The sequence below is a fragment of the Calidris pugnax genome, unplaced genomic scaffold (assembly GCF_001431845.1).
Source record: "Calidris pugnax isolate Ruff unplaced genomic scaffold, ASM143184v1 scaffold450, whole genome shotgun sequence".
Lineage (NCBI taxonomy): Eukaryota > Metazoa > Chordata > Aves > Charadriiformes > Scolopacidae > Calidris > Calidris pugnax.
Window position 1 is genome coordinate 533,535 of NW_015094504.1, and position 20,775 is coordinate 554,309.

General features: G+C 46.7%; 1 protein-coding gene across 1 annotated transcript in view; it reads left to right on the forward strand.

Moving 5' to 3' along the window:
• FZD3 (frizzled class receptor 3) overlaps positions 1-19,981 on the forward strand; it is a 72,434-nt gene extending 52,453 nt beyond the window's left edge. The window contains exons 5-7 of the mRNA XM_014963048.1: positions 15,295-15,443; positions 17,570-17,803; positions 19,092-19,981. Of these exons, the coding sequence (XP_014818534.1) occupies positions 15,295-15,443; positions 17,570-17,803; positions 19,092-19,305 (597 nt within the window). The 3' untranslated portion in view covers positions 19,306-19,981. The remainder of the gene's footprint in view (positions 1-15,294; positions 15,444-17,569; positions 17,804-19,091) is intronic.
• The last annotated feature ends 794 nt before the right edge of the window (positions 19,982-20,775 follow it).

Sequence of the window (20,775 nt, forward strand, 5' to 3'; positions counted from 1 at the left end):
CCCAAGCCGGAACTCAGCTTGGCTCAGTGGTTTGGTTTTTTTTTTTGCTTCTGCCCAGTTTTATTTAAAAGTAGGCACTGTGAGATATAATAACTCAGCAGAGGGAAGGAACAGCTGAGCAGATGACTAAAAACTCAGATTCTCCTGGCTCTCAGCCTACTATTGCTCTACCACCATCACTGCTTTTCAGTTGGCACCTGATCATAATTTAAAAAAAAGAGCTTCCTGGGGTTTCTTTACTTTCTGCCCCAACAAACGGGGACAGGAACATTCCAGAAAGCTGAGGGCAGCTTTCTGGAATGTTCCTGTCCCCGTTTGTTGGGGCAGAAAGTAAAGAAACCCCAGGAAGCTCTTTTTTTTAAATTATGATCAGGTGCCAACTGAAAAGCAGTGATGGTGGTAGAGCAATAGTAGGCTGAGAGCCAGGAGAATCTGAGTTTTTAGTCATCTGCTCAGCTGTTCCTTCCCTCTGCTGAGTTATTATATCTCACAGTGCCTACTTTTAAATAAAACTGGGCAGAAGCAAAAAAAAAAACCCAAACCACTGAGCCAAGCTGAGTTCCAGCTTGGGTTTTGCAGCCACGTCTCTTCATTTCTCCCCCATCCCTCCTCAAAGAGAAGAAGAACAGAGAAAAAAAGCCTCGCTGTATAAATAGTATTTGTATTAGTTTTTTACAGTACAAATTCTTGATAGACATATGAATTTCCTGCAGAGATTTCCGATTTTGTGATGGGCCAAGCTGCCTCTCGTGTGCTTAAGAGCTGCTCTTGCAGCAGAGTGGCTTTTCCCATGGCTGTGTGAGGGGTGAAGGGGAACCCCCATTGCCAGGGGCTTTATTTTCATGCCCAAGTGCTTTAGAACAATCCCCTGCTCGGAGCCAAGAGAAGAAAAGATGGGGTTTGCAAACATCTTGCCCAAAAACAGCGGCAAGAAGTAACTGTTGGGACGTAGAACCTGCATCTTGCTTAAGTCGGGATGGAGCTTCCCTATTTTTATTATTGCAATATATGGTGTCTTCCTATTATTTTTTTTTTTTTTGCCATTTTCTCCCCTGCTCGGGGGTGTTGCCTTTATCTTTTTAAATAGAAAACCTCTCAGCTGTTTTGCCATCTGTGGTACAGCCGGGCTGCGTGCGGGGGAGCGCGCTAAGCTGGATGCAGAACAGAGGCTTTGTTAGGAAATGGCTCAGCCCTGTTTGTGTGTGGCACAGGCATAAAGAGAATATCTTTAGAGATGTCTATAAATCTAGATTTTTTTTGCCTCCCCCTCCCCTTTTTCATTAGTTATTGTTTCGAATTCCTCTTAGAAGAGGTAATGGATTTGCTTAAATCTGCCCTAAGGAATTGCTTCTTGTTGAATCTAATTATTCTGTCCTGAAAAAAAAAAAAAGGGATGAGATAAATTTGAGATAAAAAGGTATTTCGTGGAATGGTTAGAATTGGAAGGGACCTTAAAGATCATCTAGTTCCTTTTTTCCATATTGCTTCCTTTTTTGCATATTGCTGTTTATTCAGAAGAGACTGAGCAAATCTGAATTATGAGTTAGGATTGTTTCAGGAACAGAAGTCGCATCAGCTCAGAACAACAGCAATCACAGCATTGCAGTGTTTCCTAGCAGTGACTCACTTAATTTCTCCTGCTTTAGATACTTAGAAAAAAGAATATATTGATGGAAAAGAATATACTCAAGCTGATTTCTCAGAATTCTCCTGAATTTCAGCGTTAGTAATATCAGTCCTGTCTCCTCCTCGCACACCCAGGGCTGTGATAAATCCCTGGCAGGATGCAATGTATTCTCTTATCTCACCTTGGCACGTATGCAATTTCCAGTCAATTAACATATTGAGTGAAAGCAATCATTTCATTCACATGACTCATTTCTGGCTGGGTTTTTTTAATTGGATTGACTGAGCTAGAGACAAAGGGAAATGCTGATTTCTCAACCATTATCTCCAGGCGGGTTGATTTGTACTTGTACCCAACTGTGACTCCGCAAGGTCACCTTTTTCTTTTTCTTTTCTTTTTCTTTCTTATTATTCAGTATTTTGCTGAGGGTGACTTGCCAAATGAGGTCAGATCTTGCTATTTTTGAGTTCTCGGTTTCATTCCATTCTCTTTTTAATAACCGTGCTTTATATCTAGACCAGCCTTTAATTCTGATTATTAAGGAAGCTCTTTTTCCACTGCCTCTTTTAATTGCTAGGAAAATGGCAACAAAAACTAAGTGAGGAGGTCTGATTTCTGTGGTTTTGAAGGACCAGTCACTCTTCGATGTCAGAATTGAATGTTGCAGTATGTGTGTTAGGAAATCAGTCACCTAAAAAAGAAGATTTAATTTTAAATTTTAATAACTGAAAGGAAATTGCCTATAATTTGCATTTGAAAATTCTGAATAGCAATATATCCATGAATGATTATGAGTTTCAGAGTTGCTTTGAGATGTTGGATGGTCATGTCAAAATAGCTGTAGACCAGCCTGCAAAGAGAAAATCATTAATGGGTCTTGACTGTAGATCTCTGCCAAAATCTCTGCCAGTGCTGAACCTCGATGTTTGTAAAGCCAAATATTCTGCATCCCAGGGAATTTCAGTCAGATGGCTTTTGTTGTGCTCTCTGTAGCTTGTTCCCTGACTATGGAATGACTTCTCCTGTCAGCCCAGAAACAAGAGGTACTATAAATTTGGGGGATGCTGCACTTCTGGGCAATTTATTCCTAGTGATTCCAGAGTATCATTATTATTTTCACCAAATTTTTAAAACTTCAGTCTTGGCAGGATACTTACAGCCGAGTACCATTGCTCTCGGGACTGAGCAGCTCTGACAGTTATTCTGCTGATGAGATTTTCTTCTGAAAAGTGACAGGACAAGAGGGAACGGGCACAAACTGGAACATAAGAAGTTCCATCTCAACATGAGGAGGAACTTCTTTGCTGTGAGGGTGGCAGAGCCCTGGGAGAGGCTGCCCAGAGAGGTGGTGGAGTCTCCTTCTCTGGAGACATCCAAACCCCACCTGGACACGTTCCTGTGGGACCTGCTCTGGGTGGACCTGCTCTGGCAGGGGGTTGGAGGAGATGATCTCCAGAGGTCCCTTCCAACCCCATAGCATTCTGTGATTCTGTGGTGTAACATAAAGCAGTTCTGAATACAGGCTGTAAATACACAAATATAGAAAGATGTTCACCCTCTGCATTAAAAAAAAAATAGTTTCTAGACCCGAAACCAGCATTATTAAGTAAAAATTATATTTAAAAATAACAGTTTTATTCTAATGATGGAATATAATGATATATATGAGCTAAGCTCACCCATAAGACTGGTCCAGGTCTCAGACATGTTCTCTGTGTACCTTCATCTTGGTAAAGATCTGCTTAACTTAGAGATGGCTGGGCTATAGAGCATGAAAATGCAATAAATACTTGCAGGTTTCATGTTTGATTTTTCTTTGGCATTATTCCTGTGACCAAACAGTGCTCCCCAGCATCATCCTTCTGCTAGTTCTTGTTTCCTAACGGAGAGTTGTTCTGTTTCCTGGAAAAGTAAATGCAGAGGGAGAGTACGGTATCTCCTCCCAACCCGCGTGAAGGTTTGCTTCCCACATGGTCTGAGCCCACTCAAGCATCAGGTGCAGCTCCAAAATTCAATTGAGGAACATAAACCCCTGGATTTTTAAAAAATAAATAAGAATGCTTTCATTAAAGAAAAGACTATGTTTGAGTTCTCTAAAGAGCTGGGTTATCCCTGTCTTTAACAGTTCATATTCTTAGTACTACAGATATATTTTTACTTGTGTTTTATTTATGTACTTGGAGTTTCTGATCTCATTATATATAGTCCTTAACGCTGAATGATGCTAAAATATCTGTTATGGTGAAAAAAAGACTGTTTCTCATTCTCAGCATGAAAGAGTCAAAGGCTGAACATAGAAGTGATAAGTGGTATCATAAACTGGTGATATCAAAACCGATAAGCGATATCAGAACTGAGGAGCTGTGAGGAGGGTGATGGTGCTGGGAGCAGATTGTGTTTGTTCTAAAAATGCATTATTATATAGATTTAAGAGCTCGAGGTTAATGTGTAAAAATACTTTCATCTCTAGTCCTGAAGCAGCTCTCAGAGGAGTTTTAAGCAGAAATAGTAGAAGTATAGAAATAGTAGAAATACAGAAATATTGGAAATATGGAAATAGTAGAGATATGAAAATAGTGGAATAGTAGAAATGTTCTTATATTTGAGTATATTGGAGTCTTGTGTTTATTTGGGAATAGCTGAGGGTGGCAGGGACCTGTGGAGATGGTCCAGTCAAGCCCCTGCTCAAAGCAGGGTCACCTACAGCAGCCAAATTTGGAATATCTCGGTGACGGAGACCCCACAGCCCCTCTGTAACCTCTTCTGCTCTTCAATCACCCTCACGCTTTTGCAGCATTCACTATTACACTGTAAAATGGTCTCAGGTGATGCAATGACCCTGACACCAAATTATTTTTTCAAAGATTCAGTTGAAGCGATTTTTAAAAATCAAATCATGTAAATGATCATTAACATTATTCTATTCGCGCTATAATTTGAACAAAGCAGCTTTAAGACTAATGAACACAGTGTTTCTGTCTGGGGAGAACAAGAAATATTTTATAAATACCGTGTTTGCTAAAACAGCTATTTTTTTCTTCTCCTCCCTAAATTCTGTACTTGTGCTTTAACCTGTGCTTTGGCTGTTATTTGCATCTTTACAAAATTACACTAATCTGTTTCCTATGACTTCATCTCCAGCCATTTCACAGAGCAGTAATTACTCCTTCCCAACCAGCACTGCAACAAACATCATCTCATGTGCAACTCCTGGTTTTTTCTCTATGGCTTTGTGTGACTGCCTGCCTGGGGTTGCATCAAAAAAAGCCTGCAAGAAGAAAACAAAAATAAGTGAAAAGTAGTGTAAGGGGGCCAGGAATAAGGTTCTGAAATCCAGAAAGGACATGAAAAAAGAGCTGTTAAAGTCAAACAGCAGCGCTGGCAGAATGATAGCGTGGCTGTAAATAAACCTCAGGTGGAAATTAGATTAATTGAGAGGGGGGAACTCATGATTTGGGGCTAAAGCTGGATAACTGGGGAATGTGTGCCGGTGCTGGCTGCAGCCGGGGGAGGCTCGGTTTGAGCGAGGATGTTTCTTTTGCTCTGTGTTCTTAACCCCAAATGTTTTCATTCAAGTAGTGGAGTTTATTAATGGGGATGTATTCCAAGGCTGGGTCGCAGTAAGCTTGCTAAATTTTGTCTTGCAAGAATTCAATACATTCTAGAAAGAATGTCTACTGCCAAAATAGATATTCAGGCTGCAAAGACTTCAGTCCGAGTATATTTTTAGCCGCAGGGTTGACAGGAATCAGATTTTCTGATTCATTAGTGGGTTTTTTCCCTGACTTACTGTTAAATTCCCAATGGAGTCCTAATATTTGAAGAAAAAAATGCTGCTTTTTTTCTGAATGGCAGCAGGGAGCTGCTGGCTCTCTGTGGCCATGGGACCAATCTGCCAAATGCAACCTATTGCCGTGACCCCTCAGTAGCCCTAATTTGCCCGATTTGCCAATAATTCAGGTAGGCATCTCTTTAACCTTGTCTTAATCTCTGTGCAAGGTGTATCAGGCAGTGGGCTGTGGGTGCTGGTAAAGAAGTGTTTGCTGATAGAACTTTGTTTTGGCTGTTTATTGACCCATTTTAGCCCCTGCCAACTACAATCCCTGTTTGCACAAAGACAGAGTACAACAGAAATGCCCACTGGTTCCACAGGGGGGTAAGGACAATTATGTGACATTCTTTTTTTGATAAGCAGTAATTTAAGTAAGAGAAATAATGTAGTAGTAGATGTAGTAGATGGGGTTTGCTTCATCCTCTGTGTAAAACACCTTTTGGGTGAGTTGGGCCTTGAGTAAAAGTGAGACTTTGCCATTTTAATCACTGATCTAAGGGGAAAAAAAGAAGAGTTTATGGGTGCTTGGGCCTGTTCTGTCAGACAGCTCCGGCTCAGCCAAAGGGGGCAGTTGGAAGAAGGGCTGGAAGTGAGGAATATGGTCAGGAATTGTGATGGGATTCTTTGATTCCAATGGCAAGAGGAGAGATAAGTTGTGCTGGGAGAAACGTGTGTGTGGCAGGAGCTCTTTGCTTTTTCCTCTGCAGAGAACACCCTGCTTCAGCTCAAGCATGTCCACAGGAGAAGGAGAGGGAGATCCACATCTCTCATGGGTCCTACACTCAATGGACTTGCTTTTCCCATGTGTAATGCCTGGTGTTGGTGCTGAGAGACTTATGGAACCAGTTCCTCATAGTGGGAAAACAGAAGGCAGGTGCTTGGGCAATCTCTCTAATGACAAACCCTGGCTAGCACTTAACGAATGAGTTGCTGTGATTGAGCGCTGTCTGCCATTCCGAGATAAAGCCACCAACCACCAGCCATCCTGATGGCTTAATTGAGCTCCATGGATAAACAGGGTGTTCTCCCAGAAGTAGTTCCCTGAAGCTGCAGAATCAGCCTGTCCCAGGATTGTTTGGACCATTTCCAAAGCCAGAGTCCTCTGCGTTCCCATCCCATGGAGGCAAGAGCATCTCCCTTCTTGATGATGGCTGGTTCCTGACGCCCTGACTAACGGCGGGGCCTGGAGGGCACAGGGGCTGGAGGCGAGTTATTAAACTCTAATCAGGAGTCAGGACCTTTTTAGTTGTCCTCTGGGATCCCTTTTCAAGGAGGAGATGGATGAGGAAACCCTTCAGCATTACTTATGAGAGGCCACTCTTCTCTCTCATTCTTTACTCAAGCTGTTTCTCCAGTAGATGATTAGACCCTGGCACAACTTCTGGTGAAAGCTGCTGCTCTTCTTCTATGAACCAAACAATTTCTTTCCCAAATATTGTTCCCATGTACATATTTCCCATAACCTGCCAGAGAAACTCAAGGGAAATTCTTCTAAAATATATGGCATTGTGTTTTAAATGTTCTGTAGAGGCAGTTTCCGTAAGGATGTGTTTTTTAGGCATTTACACAGATTAAATTCTTGAAAAAAATGTATTGTAGATGAGTTCAGTGTGATGAGATGGATCTGCAGTGCCTGGGCTAACACTTAATATCTGTGGTGAATAAGTTGCCTCCAGAATAGCCTGCATCCCATTAAGATGTTAATTTTATAAGCTTTTATTACAGCATCTTATTTATTTATTTGAGCTTGGGTTCGGTTTCGAAGCTACCTCTTGCTGTCCCAGCTCTTGCACGGGCTGCTCACTCTGCTTTAATTTCCACCCTGGGTATGTAGCAACTCGGTAGTTATTAAGTCAGTCTGGAGAATAGTTAGTAATGCTTTTTTATAATTGTTCTAACAGTTTAATTGTTTTAATGGGAGCCAATGGGCAAGGTTAACGCACGGTGCTTTCATGCTCCTGCGGCTGAGGAGGGTGTGAGCCAGAGCCAGAAAGAAAGAGCCTCCGTGTTCTCCTGTGATGGGATGGATTTCCTTAGGATCATAGAAGGGTTTGGGTTGGAAGGGACCTCAAAGATCATCGAGTCCCAACCCCCCTGCCCTGGGCAGGGACACCTCCCACCACACCAGGTTGCTCCAAGCCCCCTCCAACCTGCCCTTGAACCCCTCCAGGGATGGGGCAGCCACAACTTAGAATCATAGAATGGTTTGGGTTGGAAGGGACCTCAAAGATCATCTAGTTCCAACCCCCCTGCCCTGAGCAGGGACACCTCCCACCACACCAGGGATGGGGCAGCCACAACTTCCCTGTTCCAGTGTCTCACCACCCTCACTGTAAAGAATTTCTTCCTGAGATCTAATCTGAATCTTTTTTCTTCCAATTTAAAACCGTTTCCCCTTGTCCTGTCATTACCCTTCCTGGCAAAGAGTCCCTCCCCAGCTCTTCTATAGGCTCCCTTCAGGTATTGAAAGACTGCTCTAAGGTCTCCCCTCCTCTTCTCCTCTTCCTCTTCTCTAAGGTCTCAGCCTTCTCTTCTCCAGGCTGAACAATCCCAGCTCCCTCAGCCTGTCTTCATAGGAGAGGTGCTCCATCTCTCTGATCATCCTTGTTGGCTAAAACAGGCAAACTGCAATTTTTAAATAACCTGAGAAGATAATCTTATTTGACAGTGGCAAAAGCTACTCCCTGAAACTGGGCAATGAGCAGCGTGAGGACAATATTCTGAGTCTCAAAGCGGCGACGGTGACGGAAACGGTTCTGAAAGTGAGAGGACGAGATTCCCTTTGGTCTTTCCCCCCCCACCTTCTCCCGTTTTCAACAAAAGGATGGCTTAATTTGAATTTCATTGCTTTTTTTTTTTATCCTGAGGGAAATATCAAACGATCAGCACGTTCCCCAGAGGAGGGGGCCAGGTGCTGTGGTTGGGCTTTCACCTCCCACGGGCGGCGAGCTCATTAATTTGCCATTTCATGCATCTCGGTGGGAAGAGGCCACCGCGCTCTGTCACCGCTAAAAAGCAGCCCTGATGGATCGTTCAGGGGCAGAAGGGGAAAAGATTCAGAAATTAGTTATATAAGCATCTGAAATTAACAGTGGGCCTCCGAAGAAGCGTTGTTTTTTCCCTGGAGGGATGGGGAAATTGGTGTTTTAACCTCCTTTCTGAACACCTGCCACAGCGTGCGTCGCGGGAGGGGAAACGATGCCTTCGAGCTCCTGCCTCTTCCCATTGGTGATGGAGCTTCTGTTTCTGTGGGATGGTCCCAGCTGGATGGGAGGGAAAAAAAATGGAGCTGGAGCAATCTGGTTATCATATGTGCCATCTTTGGATCTGCCAGAACTTGTTCCTTGGTCTCCACTGGGTGGAACGTCGGTGCCCGTGCTGCTCGTGAGACGTGTCCGGACAGAGTGGAGCTGGGTGTAGAGCACACAACCCAAACCCCTGCCTGGTTGTCCTCCTCAGCTGTCTCAGCCAGACAAATTGGGGTCAGGGAGTTAGATCCATGGCTGCGTGAAGCCCATCAAGGCTTTCCAACCCCGTCTTCATCTGTGGCTGCCCCTGCAGCAGGTCCAGCTCAACGTGCGATGAATGGGCCATCACTCCAGAATGGTGCTCACCAATTCATGCCAGCTTTTGCTTAATTGCCACCTTCTTATGCTACCAGAGTGCACGAACCCCTCTGGTGTCTCCAGGAAAGTGATCAGGTATGAAGGAGAAGGGAGAGTTACCACCAGCGTTACCTTTCCTCTGGGAGAGGTGGTCATCTTGAAGGACCACCTTCTGCTCTCCTTGACACTGCCCTCCTGGAGAGGCAGCTCCTGACGTTCAGAGCAGACCAGAGCTTGTGAGACAGGCTTTTATCAAGAAATAAAAGTATTATTATCCCAGTTTTTTAAGGCCCAGAGTTTTTGTCAGCCAGACAAACTGGGTTCAGGGAGTTAGATCCATGGCTGCGTGAGGCCCATCAAGGCTTTCCAACCCCGTCTTCATCTGTGGCTGCCCCTGCAGCAGGTCCAGCTCAACGTGCGATGAACGGGCCATCACTCCAGAATGGTGCTCACCAATTCATGCCAGCTTTTGCTTAATTGCCACCTTCTTATGCTACCAGAGTGCACGAACCCCTCTGGTGTCTCCAGGAAAGTGATCAGGTACGAAGGAGAAGGGAGAGTTACCACCAGTGATACCTTTCCTCTGGGAGAGGTTGTCATCTTGAAGGACCACCTTCTGCTCTCCTTGACACTGCCCTCGTGGAGAGGCAGCTCCTGACGTTCAGAGCAGACCAGAGCTTGTGAGACAGGCTTTTATCAAGAAATAAAAGTATTATTATCCCAGTTTTTTAAGGCCCAGAGTTTTTGTCAGCCAGACAAATTGGGGTCAGGGAGTTAGATCCACGGCTGCGTGAAGCCCATCAAGGCTTTCCAACCCCATCTTCATCTGTGGCTGCCCCTGCAGCAGGTCCAGCTCAACGTGCGATGAACGGGCCATCACTCCAGAATGGTGCTCACCAATTCATGCCAGCTTTTGCTTAATTGCCACCTTCTTATGCTACCAGAGGGCACAAACCCCTCTGGTATCTCCAGGAAAGTGATCAGATATGAAGGAGAAGGAAGAGTTACCACCAGTGTTACCTTTCCTCTGGGAGAGGTTGTCATCTTGAAGGACCACCTTCTGCTCTCCTTGACACTGCCCTCCTGGAGAGGCAGCTCCTGACGTTCAGAGCAGACCAGAGCTTGTGAGACAGGCTTTTATCAAGAAATAAAAGTATTATCCCGGTTTTTTGAGGCCCAGAGGAGATCTGCAGTGTCTCTAGAGCCGAGTTGGTGGCTTGCCAATATCTAAGAGGAGTTTTGAAAGCCTCTGGTAGATGATAAAGCGGGGAGTGCTGAGGTTAGCACACACAAAGGAGGCTCTGGCAACGGTGCCAAGTGGCCAACAGAAGAAACAACTGAATTACATGAGTTAGTGGATGTCTCTGGTTATTGTTTCAGCTGATAACGTGCGTGTCGCTGGCCTAAACCCTCCTATTCCTTTTAAGAGGTTTGTTTTTTTTTTCCCTCGTTGGCTGCCTCTGCAGCGGGGCTCCATCTCTTTTACTAAAGGTGTGGCTTTTCTACAGGGATTCACATTCCTCCATCTGAGCCAAAAAAGGAGTAATATTTGAGAGCTGATATTTTATATCTGAATGATGAGGGACCTGGAGCATCTCTCTGGTGAGGAGAGGCTGAGGGACTTGGGGCTTTTTAGTCTGGAGAAGAGAAGACTGAGGGGGGATCTGATCAACGCCTATAAATACTTCAAGGGTGGGTGTCAGGAGGATGGGGCCAGGCTTTTTCCAGTGGTGCCCAGGGACAGGACAAGAGGAAATGGGCACAAACTGGAACATAAGAAGTTCCATCTCAACATGAGGAGGAACTTCTTCACTTTGAAGGTGGCAGAGCCCTGGCAGAGGCTGCCCAGGGAGGTGGTGGAGTCTCCTTCTCTGGAGACATTCAAACCCCACTTGGACACGTTCCTGTGGGACCTGCTCTGGGTGGGACCTGCTCTGGCAGGGGGTTGGAGGAGATGATCTCCAGAGGTCCTTTCCAACCCCATAGCATTCTGGGATTCTGTGATATTTAACAGTCTATCCCCTGGCTCATTTGTGGATTTATCAGTCTGCCCAGTTTTCCTCATGTCTGTTCCACCTTTAACAGTCTATCCCCTGGGTCATTTGTGGATTAGTCAATCTGCCCAGTTTTCCTCATGTCTGTTCCACCCCAAACTGGGGGGACTTCTCTCTTGCCTCAAATTTACAAAAAGCTTTTTGCCAAGAGGCTGAGCTGTAGGCTGGAGAAGAGGAGAAAATTCTAATTTCAGAGGAGATTAGAGATTTTTAGAGATTAGGGGAGGATGGTTTTCTACAGTGTCTATGGCTGCGTTATCCATTCCCTGTGTCATCTTCTCCCCAACAAGATAAATACAAATCGTGAACCTTGTCTTTATCATCTTAGAAATTGTGGATCTTGTCCAGTTTTCACTGTCTCTTGTATGATTTTATGGAAGTCTGGGATTTAGTGAAGTTTTGTATCTCCTCTTTTAGTCGTTCAACTGAGATAAGTTGTAAAAATTAAGATGTTGATTATCATAGAAGTGTGGATGATCTTAGAGCAGCAGCTTTTTGCTGAAGCTCTCCCTCAGAAACTGATTGAGGTTTCACGTGTTGGAGTTGGATAATTGTGGAAGAGTTTGGGTCCTGCACAGTGAATTTCTCAAGAAAAGGGAAAGCAGTGATTCTGTAGGGCTGGAATTGCTTGTTTTGCTGCTTCAGCCCATCCATGCTGCCTACAGGAGCCCCAGTTGCCTGGATTTTCTCTGCAGGAGGCGCAGACAGTAGTAATCCAGCTCAGGGTATATAAAAAAAGTGCTTTTATAACAGCAGAAGCGCTACTCAAACAGTTTCAACATTCTACTCGCTGTCAGGGGGAATTTACTATAAATGAGGACCCTTCTTTCTAGAGCTGTCAGTGCTGTGGTCATGTGGCAAAGCTGCTCACGTTAGGAGATGCTTTTGGAAACTGTTTTGTGTTTGAAAAAAACAGTGTGTGAAGTTTGGATGTTCCAGGTCAAATTCTAATTCCATGTTTTGTGATTTTATCTAGCGATGCTGAAATCCCCAATAATTCGCTGTTGTACGTTGTATTTTTCACTCTTCCTAAATGGCCGGGCAGTAAAGCAAAAGTGAAAATCTCCTGGGTTTCAGTTTGGAGGGTGAACATGAGTCAGTTTTGGCGTATTTTTACTGCTTTTGAAAACTGAGCAACCTGTTCTCTGTCCTCATGGAAGAAACTGGCAGCACTTCGGGCTCGGGGTTCCGCGAGCGCCGTGTTTCTGGGAAATGCGCTCGGAGGCTTTGGGTTTAAACACCTGGTATTTTCAGGTTTATAAGCCTGCCATGGTAATTCAGAGTTTTATTTTCCCTACGTTAATTATTATAAATGTCTCATAATCCACGGATGTGTGTTGATTAAAACAGGTGCAGTCACTTCAGTATTAACGATCAGCGAGTCCAATATGTCCCTGAATTCCCTGCTTTGTGCAACGAGCCTTATTTTCCACAAACGTGTGTGATGATGTTTAATCACTGGCTTTGCCAAAGAGAAGTATTTCCTCCCTTTCATCTGAAAATATTTGTTGCCTATATTTATTTTAAATTTTTGCTTGGAATTATTCATAGCACCCAGCAGGAATATGTTGAGCCAGAAGTTTTGATATGGGGAGATTTAATATAATATCTTCCTGGAAGTAATAGAATTTACTCGGTGCAGGAGGGATCTGGAGGGACGAGAGTAGAAACCTGATTTCTGCTGGCTCCAACACAAAGTGATGTGACTCAGTCACTAAAATAAAGCTCTCCTGTACCACCCTGAGCAAGTGGGAGCTTCAGCACTAGAACTTGTTGGTTTATTCTCAATGCCAGCACCAAAATGAAACTCCCTTCGGGGCGGCGGTTGGGCCAAGGGGAGACTTGGCCCGAGCGGACAAGCGTTCTATGTAAATCTAAAAATTTACCTAAATATTACCTTCATTAAGGAACAATGAATTTCGCCATTTATTCCACTTCATGCCACGTTTGCACATTGTGAAATGAAATAATAAGGTTAATTTGGGAGAGCTTAATTTTGTTGGATAATTTTTATGGGGTAGTTGTTAATGGTTTGGGCTTTTTTGAGTGGAATCTCACAGGCTGACTACAAAAACCACCTTAGGAAGCCTTCAGACTCCTCTTGCACTATTGAATGGATGCAAGTGGTTCTTCCTAAGGTCTGTTTTGTCATCTAAGAACTTCAGGATCCATGTTTTTCCTGGGGTGGAGGTTGGTGGGAAGCACCCTGAGCAGCCATGAGGGAAGAACCGACACGGGGAGAGCCTTGATCCTACTTCATACAAAAATAAACTCTGAGAAACATCTTATAACGATGCTCATTATGTTTCTACGTGTAATTGAAAGATGGACGTGTAGTTACTGAAGACAAAATCAATGGTCCCAAATTCTGGTCGTGTTTATTGCTGTGTGATTTGGGGCAAGACGCTTAAATTCTCCTCATTATCCATCTACAGTGGTGATATTATTTGAAAAGGTGTAATAATCCAAATTATTAAAACAGTGATGGCTGTATTTTGGCTGGTCCCTGTAGAAGCTGTGCTGCCCATCAGCTTGGAAGTGATGGGGCTTGAGCAAATCATCTTGACACGGTGACTGCATCGAATTCAGATGGTCAGTTTGGGGAAAAGAAATGCTTCTTGTTCGCTATTTCCTTCCCTTTGAAGCAGGCTGGTAGATATCCCCCTTGCTCTCTTAAATAGAACGTTTTTCACCATCTGTGTCCCTGTCGGGCCCAAAGCTGTTGCTGCAGGTGCTGCTTGTGGGAAAGAGACCTGATTTCCTCAGCATCTCCCCTGATTAAACAGCCCCAAACCCTCCCACCACCAGCTAATCCTGGAGCCATCTGTGGGTCCGTGTTATCCCCTTACGTGCCTGCTCTATTTCTGCTGGGATCAGGAGAGTTTAGGGGAAGATCAATGGAATTTCCACTTTTTTGACACATCCTCTCGCAGCCTTAGCGTTGCACGTCCTAAAGCCATTCTGCTGGGAACCTCATGATGTCACCTGTCACGATATGAGGGGGTCCCTGATGTCTTCTCCTCGCTGTCAGGCCCCTGGTGTGCCTCACGGCTGCTGCTTTTCGTCGTGCTCCTCTCGGGCAGGGGACCCTTCTGCTCTGGATCTGCTCCACTTAAAGGCCTGTCCAAGGGGTCCCCAGCAATGGGATCTCCTTCCCTCCCTTCTGCTCTTCCCATCACATCTCCCATCCTTTCACATCATCTCCTGACCATCCCACAGCCTCTCCTGGTCCTTGTCTTCTTCTCCTTTATGGTGCCATTCCCGTTCAGAGTCCTCATCCCTTGTTATAATACAATTTTTCAAGGTGTTTTGCAGACCCGTTCCTTCAGACTGAGCAGTTTTATGGTCTTTCCCCCATTTCTGGTTTTATTGTGGTCCCTGGTTGAGTCTTTTGACTGGCCCCTCATTGAGGTTTTCTGACCAGCTCTCCTTCAGCTGTGATGAAAAGTGGGGAACCCCTGCCTGACCCTCAAGTCATTTAGTGGCCAATGGCTGTTGGAGATCTAGAGTACCCTCCGTGGTCATAGTGTAAGTGAGAGTGTCACAGAGCACTAATTACACCAGAATCAGTTAATTCCTCTCCTCTACAGCCTTCTTACGAGAAGATGGTGGTATCTTTGACTCAAGCTTGATGTTTTCTGTCCTTGAAGGTTCAGTGTTTGAGTTGGGTTATTGATTCAAGAGAGTCCCCTGATGCTTATTTGTTTAAAAACTTCCTTAGAGACCTTTCTGGAAATAACATCTTGGCATCGTCTCTGCACCGGTTCCAAACAAACCCTTTGCACATCAAAATGTTTCCAAAAATAGTCGTGGTGAGGTTTTTCAAACTGAGTGGATCCCGTGGAGGAACTGGGGCGAGGTGGGCTTTTTCCCAACAGCAAATGCAGCACCTGGGTTTATACAGGTGAATTCCATCAAAGAGATGAGTCTTTGTAATTTGTGGACTAGAAAATATTTCATGATGATTCAGGGCACAGCCAAAGAGGAGAAATGCAAATAAAAGGCCAGAACCTCCCGGCAGTTGAATCTTCTGTTTCGCTCCCCGGTGGGGGACACAGGAACCCTCTTGATGTTTGCTTTGGCTCAAGGCAGAGACAGTTGTTTTAAATGAGTTAATAAATGGAATGAGGAGCTATGGTTCATAGCATCTTCTTTTCTCTTCTTTTCCCTCCTTAGGTCACGCAGATGAGTCGCCCGGATTTGATTCTCTTCCTGATGAAGTATCTGATGGCTCTGGTCGTTGGGATACCCTCCGTCTTCTGGGTTGGAAGCAAGAAGACCTGCTTCGAGTGGGCCAGCTTCTTCCATGGGCGCAGGAAAAAAGAGTGAGTATTGGTGTCTCACAGAGGAACTGGTGGAGCTCTGGCAAATATCTCCTCTGCCCTTGTAGTCCTGGAAGATGATTTGGGTTAGTTTTTCATGGAGACAAAGACAGGAACAAACAGGGGCAGCTTTCTTAGAATGGAATGAGGAAGGACAAGTCTAAAAAGAACCCTGAAGAATTGTCACTTGTTTTTCCATAATTATTCTTTGGTCCCGGAATCAAAGGGACATTGCTCCATCTCTTTTCAAAATAATTTTTAACAAGAATTAGGTTTCAGCCGAATATTACAACTCCTTTGCCATTTACTGGGAGGTGGAATTGGAAGTTTGTATTTCTAAACGAGCTCACACCTTCAAATTCAAATGAAATGTAAGTTCTTTCCACCACGGTTGCAGTTAAAGCCAATTGTCTCTGCTCTTAGTCTTCCCCCGAGCGTTAGCGCCAAAGCCCGGCTGGATGGAAAGACAGCTTCTGGGAGATGGAAATTAATTTATTCTAAGGTATGGCATAAATTTAGAGAGAATCTATAGAATTGTGCAATAGCTGTGGATGGCTATTTCCATAATCCTGAATATTGCTTTGTCAGTAGGTGTTTCAAAAGAGATCACAGAATCTTCTAGGTTGGAAGGGACCTCAAAGATCATCTGGTCCAACCGTCAACCCAACTGACAAAAATAGACACCCACACAACAAACAAGGAGCATCATCACTAAACCAGACCTCCCAGCACTACATCAACCCGTCTTTTGAACACCTCCAGGGATGGGGCCTCCACCACCTCCCTGGGCAGCCCATTCCAATGGCTGAGAACCCTTTCAGTGAAAAAATTTTTCCTAATATCCAGCCTGAACCTCCCCTGGGGCAACTTGAGGCCATTTCCTCTTGTCCTTAAAGGACTTTGCCTTGTCCCTCCTCAACTGGCCTTTTGCTGGGCTTTAAGTGAAATTACCTTCTGTACAACTGGAGTTAAATTTTCTTGCTTCCAGAGATAACCCGCTGAGACACGCACGGGGTTAACAACAACTTGAGATGGTTTTTAGTGCAGGTACATCCATTTAGCTGGGATGGAGAGGGAGGGGATGTGCCAGGTGGGTGGGCAGAGGACAGGACCTGGTTTATCTCGGGGGGAGCTGGGTGGCTCCTGGAAGTGCCACCCTCTGTCCTGGTGCAGCAGGAGAGCAGAGCAGCTCCCACCTACAGCAGGGTCTGCCTGGAGCTGGATTCCTTCCCGGCCACATTCCATGAGTACGGGGCAGAGCCGATAAAACCCTCCCTCCTCAGGGAGTCTGTGACCCTCTGCGAGCACATGGTGAAGAGGAGGAGCTGGACCAGCCCAGGAGACCAAACATGGAAGAATAACAGAGAGAACGGGAGGGGAAGGAAAAGGGCTTCCCACAAAAAAAAAAAGAGATTTAAAAGAAGAAAGACTTTTGAGGATGTGATGGCACCTCCTTTCATGGTGCTGTGGTAGAGCAGCCAAGGGTGTCCCCTCTGCCAGCCCTTCCCAGCCAGGGGTTTTGGCAAAGAGAGGAGCTGGGGGACCAGAACCACTGATCTAAGGGCTACAGGCCAGTTGTGGGGGCATTATTAGGTGTGTTGTGTTTCATCTGGTGTTATCCTCCTGCTGCCAGTCTTTATCAAGAATTTAAATACCTGTTTGAGTGAGGGAGCAGCTTCCTGTGTTCCCTGAGAGGCAGTTCCCTGGGCAATCTGAGCCCCAGCGCTGTCCCAAGGGTATCCCAGGCCCTCAAGGGGCTCCAGGAAAGGTGGGGAGGGACTTTGGATGAGGGAGGGGAGCCCTAGGAGGAGGGGGAAGGGTTGGACACTACAAGAGGGGAGATGGAGCTGAGCTGTGGGGAAGAACTTGTTTGGTGGGAGGGTGGTGAGAGCCTGGCCCAGGTTGCCCCGAGAAGCTGTGGCTGCCCCATCCCTGGAGGGGTTGAAGGGCAGGTTGGAGGGGGCTTGGAGCAACCTGGGGTAGTGGGAGGTGTCCCTGCCCAGGGCAGGGGGTGGCACTGGATGGTCTTGAAGGTCCCTTCCATATGTTACAGTTACGGTGCTGTTACTGTGATCACTTTTCTATTGCAGTGATCAATGTTAACGATTCCAATTGTGTGTCTTCTCCAGAGTTGTGAACGAGAGTCGCCAAGTGCTGCAGGAGCCAGACTTCGCTCAGTCTCTTCTGAGGGACCCCAACACCCCCATCATCCGAAAATCCAGGGGCACCTCCACCCAGGGCACCTCGACTCACGCCTCCTCCACCCAGCTGGCCATGCTGGATGACCAGAGGAGCAAGGCGGGCAGCGTCCACAGCAAAGTCAGCAGCTACCACGGCAGCCTGCACCGATCGCGCGACGGCCGGTGCGTGTCTTCTCTGTAAAGGCTTGTGGAAAAGGGGAGGTCCCTCTGCCAGATGGGCTTTGGCCACCACATCACTAAAACTGGATGTTCCACTGTTTTCTTTCTCTGATTGTGTCTCCTCTCCCTGGTAGTGTCTGGGTTGGGAAGGGGGAAAAGTATTGTCATGTTTTTCAGAGTCTATGATAGTCTTCGTGAGTTACGGGGTGTGAAAAGGACAAAAGGGGTGATTCTGCCCCTCTGCTCTGCTCTGGGGAGACTCCACCTGGAGCTCTCCATCCAGATTTGGAGTCTTCAGCTCAGGAGAGACATGGAGCTGTTGGAGCGGGGCCAGAGGAGGCCCCGGAGATGCTGGGAGGGCTGGAGCCCCTCTGCTGGGAGGGGGGGCTGGGAGAGTTGGTTGGGGTTCAGCCTGGAGAAGGGAAGGCTCCAGGGAGACCTTGGAGCCCCTTCCAGTCCCTCAAGAAGGGGGGCTCCAGGAGAGATGGGGAGGGACTCTGGCTGAGGGAGGGGAGCCCTAGGAGGAGGGGGAAGGGTTGGACACTGCAAGAGGGGAGATGGAGCTGAGCTGTGGGGAAGAACTTGTTTGGTGGGAGGGTGGTGAGAGCCTGGCCCAGGTTGCCCCGAGAAGCTGTGGCTGCCCCATCCCTGGAGGGGTTCAAGGGCAGGTTGGAGGGGGCTTGGAGCAACCTGGTGTGGTGGGAGGTGTCCCTGCCCAGGGCAGGGGGTGGCACTTGGGGGTCTTTAAAGGTCCCTTCCCACCCAAACCACTCTGTGATTCTCTGCCTGCTTCCAAAGAGAGAGGGCTCGGGCTTTTAGCAGGTGCATCTGCTGGAGAGGCACCATCCCTGGAGGTGTTCAAAAGATGGGTTGATGTAGTGCTGGGAGGTCTGGTTTAGTGATGATGCTCCTTGTTTGTTGTGTGGGTGTCTATTTTTGTCAGTTGGGTTGACGGTTGGACAAGATGATCTTTAAGGTCCCTTCCAACCTAGAAGATTCTGTGATTCTGAGAGGGACACAGCGCTGTGTTAAACCCCGAGGGGACTTGTGGCCTTGAGCGACCTGCTCTAGTGGGAGGTGTCCCTGCCCAGGGCAGGGGGGTTGGAACTCGATGATCTTTGAGGTCCCTTCCAACCCAAACCATTCTATGATTCTATGACTTTTTCCCCAAAAGCAGAGGATTGGTGCGAGATTTATTTACATCCTTTGCCGACTGTGGCGGTAACGACAGTAACGATTGTCTCCTCTATTATTTTATTTATTTATTTTTTTAAATTGATTTATCAATTAGGTACACCCCCTGCAGCTACAGGGGCGTAGAAGACAGACTACCTCACGGCAGCATGTCCCGGCTGACGGATCACTCGCGGCACAGCAGCTCCCACCGGCTGACGGAGCAGTCGCGGCACAGCAGCGCCAGGGACCTCAGCGGGAACCCCGTCACCCACATCACCCACGGCACCAGCATGAACCGCGTCATCGAGGAGGACGGCACCAGCGCCTGAGGGACAGGAGCAGCCCCCGTGGTGGCACGGCACGGCACGGCCTCCCCTCCTTGGGGACTTGGTGGGGGGACACAACGCTCAGTATGACCATCCCACCCGGCAGCGGGGTGCTGGTTTCCCCCAGGTTGGCTTCTTCGTGGTGAAGCCACCCGTCTCGTGCATGGAGGTGTTGAGCAATCTGGGATTCTTGAGGAAAAACAAACAAAATAATCTGGTTGCCTCTCCGGAACCCAGCTGTAGGTAATTATTTATTCCATAACTGGTACTCAGCAGGCACCGTTGCTGAATTTCTGTGTCAAAAACCATCTCCTCCTCCCCCCTTCCTCCATCCCGATGGCTCCATGTGTTGGTAGGTGGAAACTCGCTGGTGAGGATTGTGCTGAGATGTTCTTTTTTCTTCTGGGTGCATAAGGGGACTCTTGGAATATTGAAGGAATTCCTCCTCCTGCCTCTGCCATCCCGTAACGATGCACTGAGAACTCCTTTCTGTCGAGCCCGGGGGCAGGGGACGGATGTCAAGTGCTGTAGGAAGGACATCAACCCCAACCCAACGGTGCTTTTAATGGTTACACTGGAAACACAACATGGGAAGGAGCATTTTGGAGAAGGAGAAGGAGAAGAAGGAGAAGATGACTCGGCTGAGGATCACCAGCTCTTCCCAGAGCTGCTCGGGCTCAGTGGCTGGGCCAGGGCTGGGAGGGTGGGGGGAAGGGAGAGAGGCAGGGAAGAGTGATTTTTTTGTATAATTGTATTGTCCTGGCTTTTTTTACAAAATAACTATTTAAATTTTCTACTTGTTTACAATTTATGTAGGAAGAGATGGATTTTCCAACCGAGTTCTCTAGATAATAATTCAGCCACTTATTTTTTCGATGAACGTACAAAAGCTGAGACTGCCTGTTCCTCATCTATTTAAAAATCGTTAAGAATAACGATAGAACAGCTGAATTTGTCACCCAAACTGGAATGTACAACCTTTTCCTTCAAAACAGAAGAAAATCCCTGTTTACAAAACCCCGTGGCCTGGGCCAGGAAGGCTGAGGCCAGACCAGAGGGGAGGAGTTGAACCAGAGAAGGTCCCACCTTCCCAGCTCTTTCATGGGTGGTTCTCTTTGCACCGAGCGAGCGGGGAGTGGGAATTGAGACACGGGTGGGAGAAACCTGGGGGGGCTGCCCACGGGGGGGGAAAGAGCAGGATGCAGCAGCCAAAAACCCACCACGTTGCTGTCTCAAGGAGGAGGAGATGGGTTTCCACCATAAATTGTTGGCTCCTTCCCATCTGGGGGAGCTTCCCACCCATCGACCTCGGCTGTAGAGCATTTTCTTTTCATTCCCTGCTCCAGAGAATTCTCAGTTTGGGGTTTTATTTTTTGTTTTTTGGGGGGGGGGGGTGTGTGTGTAAATAATCTGTTGGGGCACAGCAAGTCTTGGCTGATGTTGGGACACAGCAATTCTTGGCTGACCCTGCAG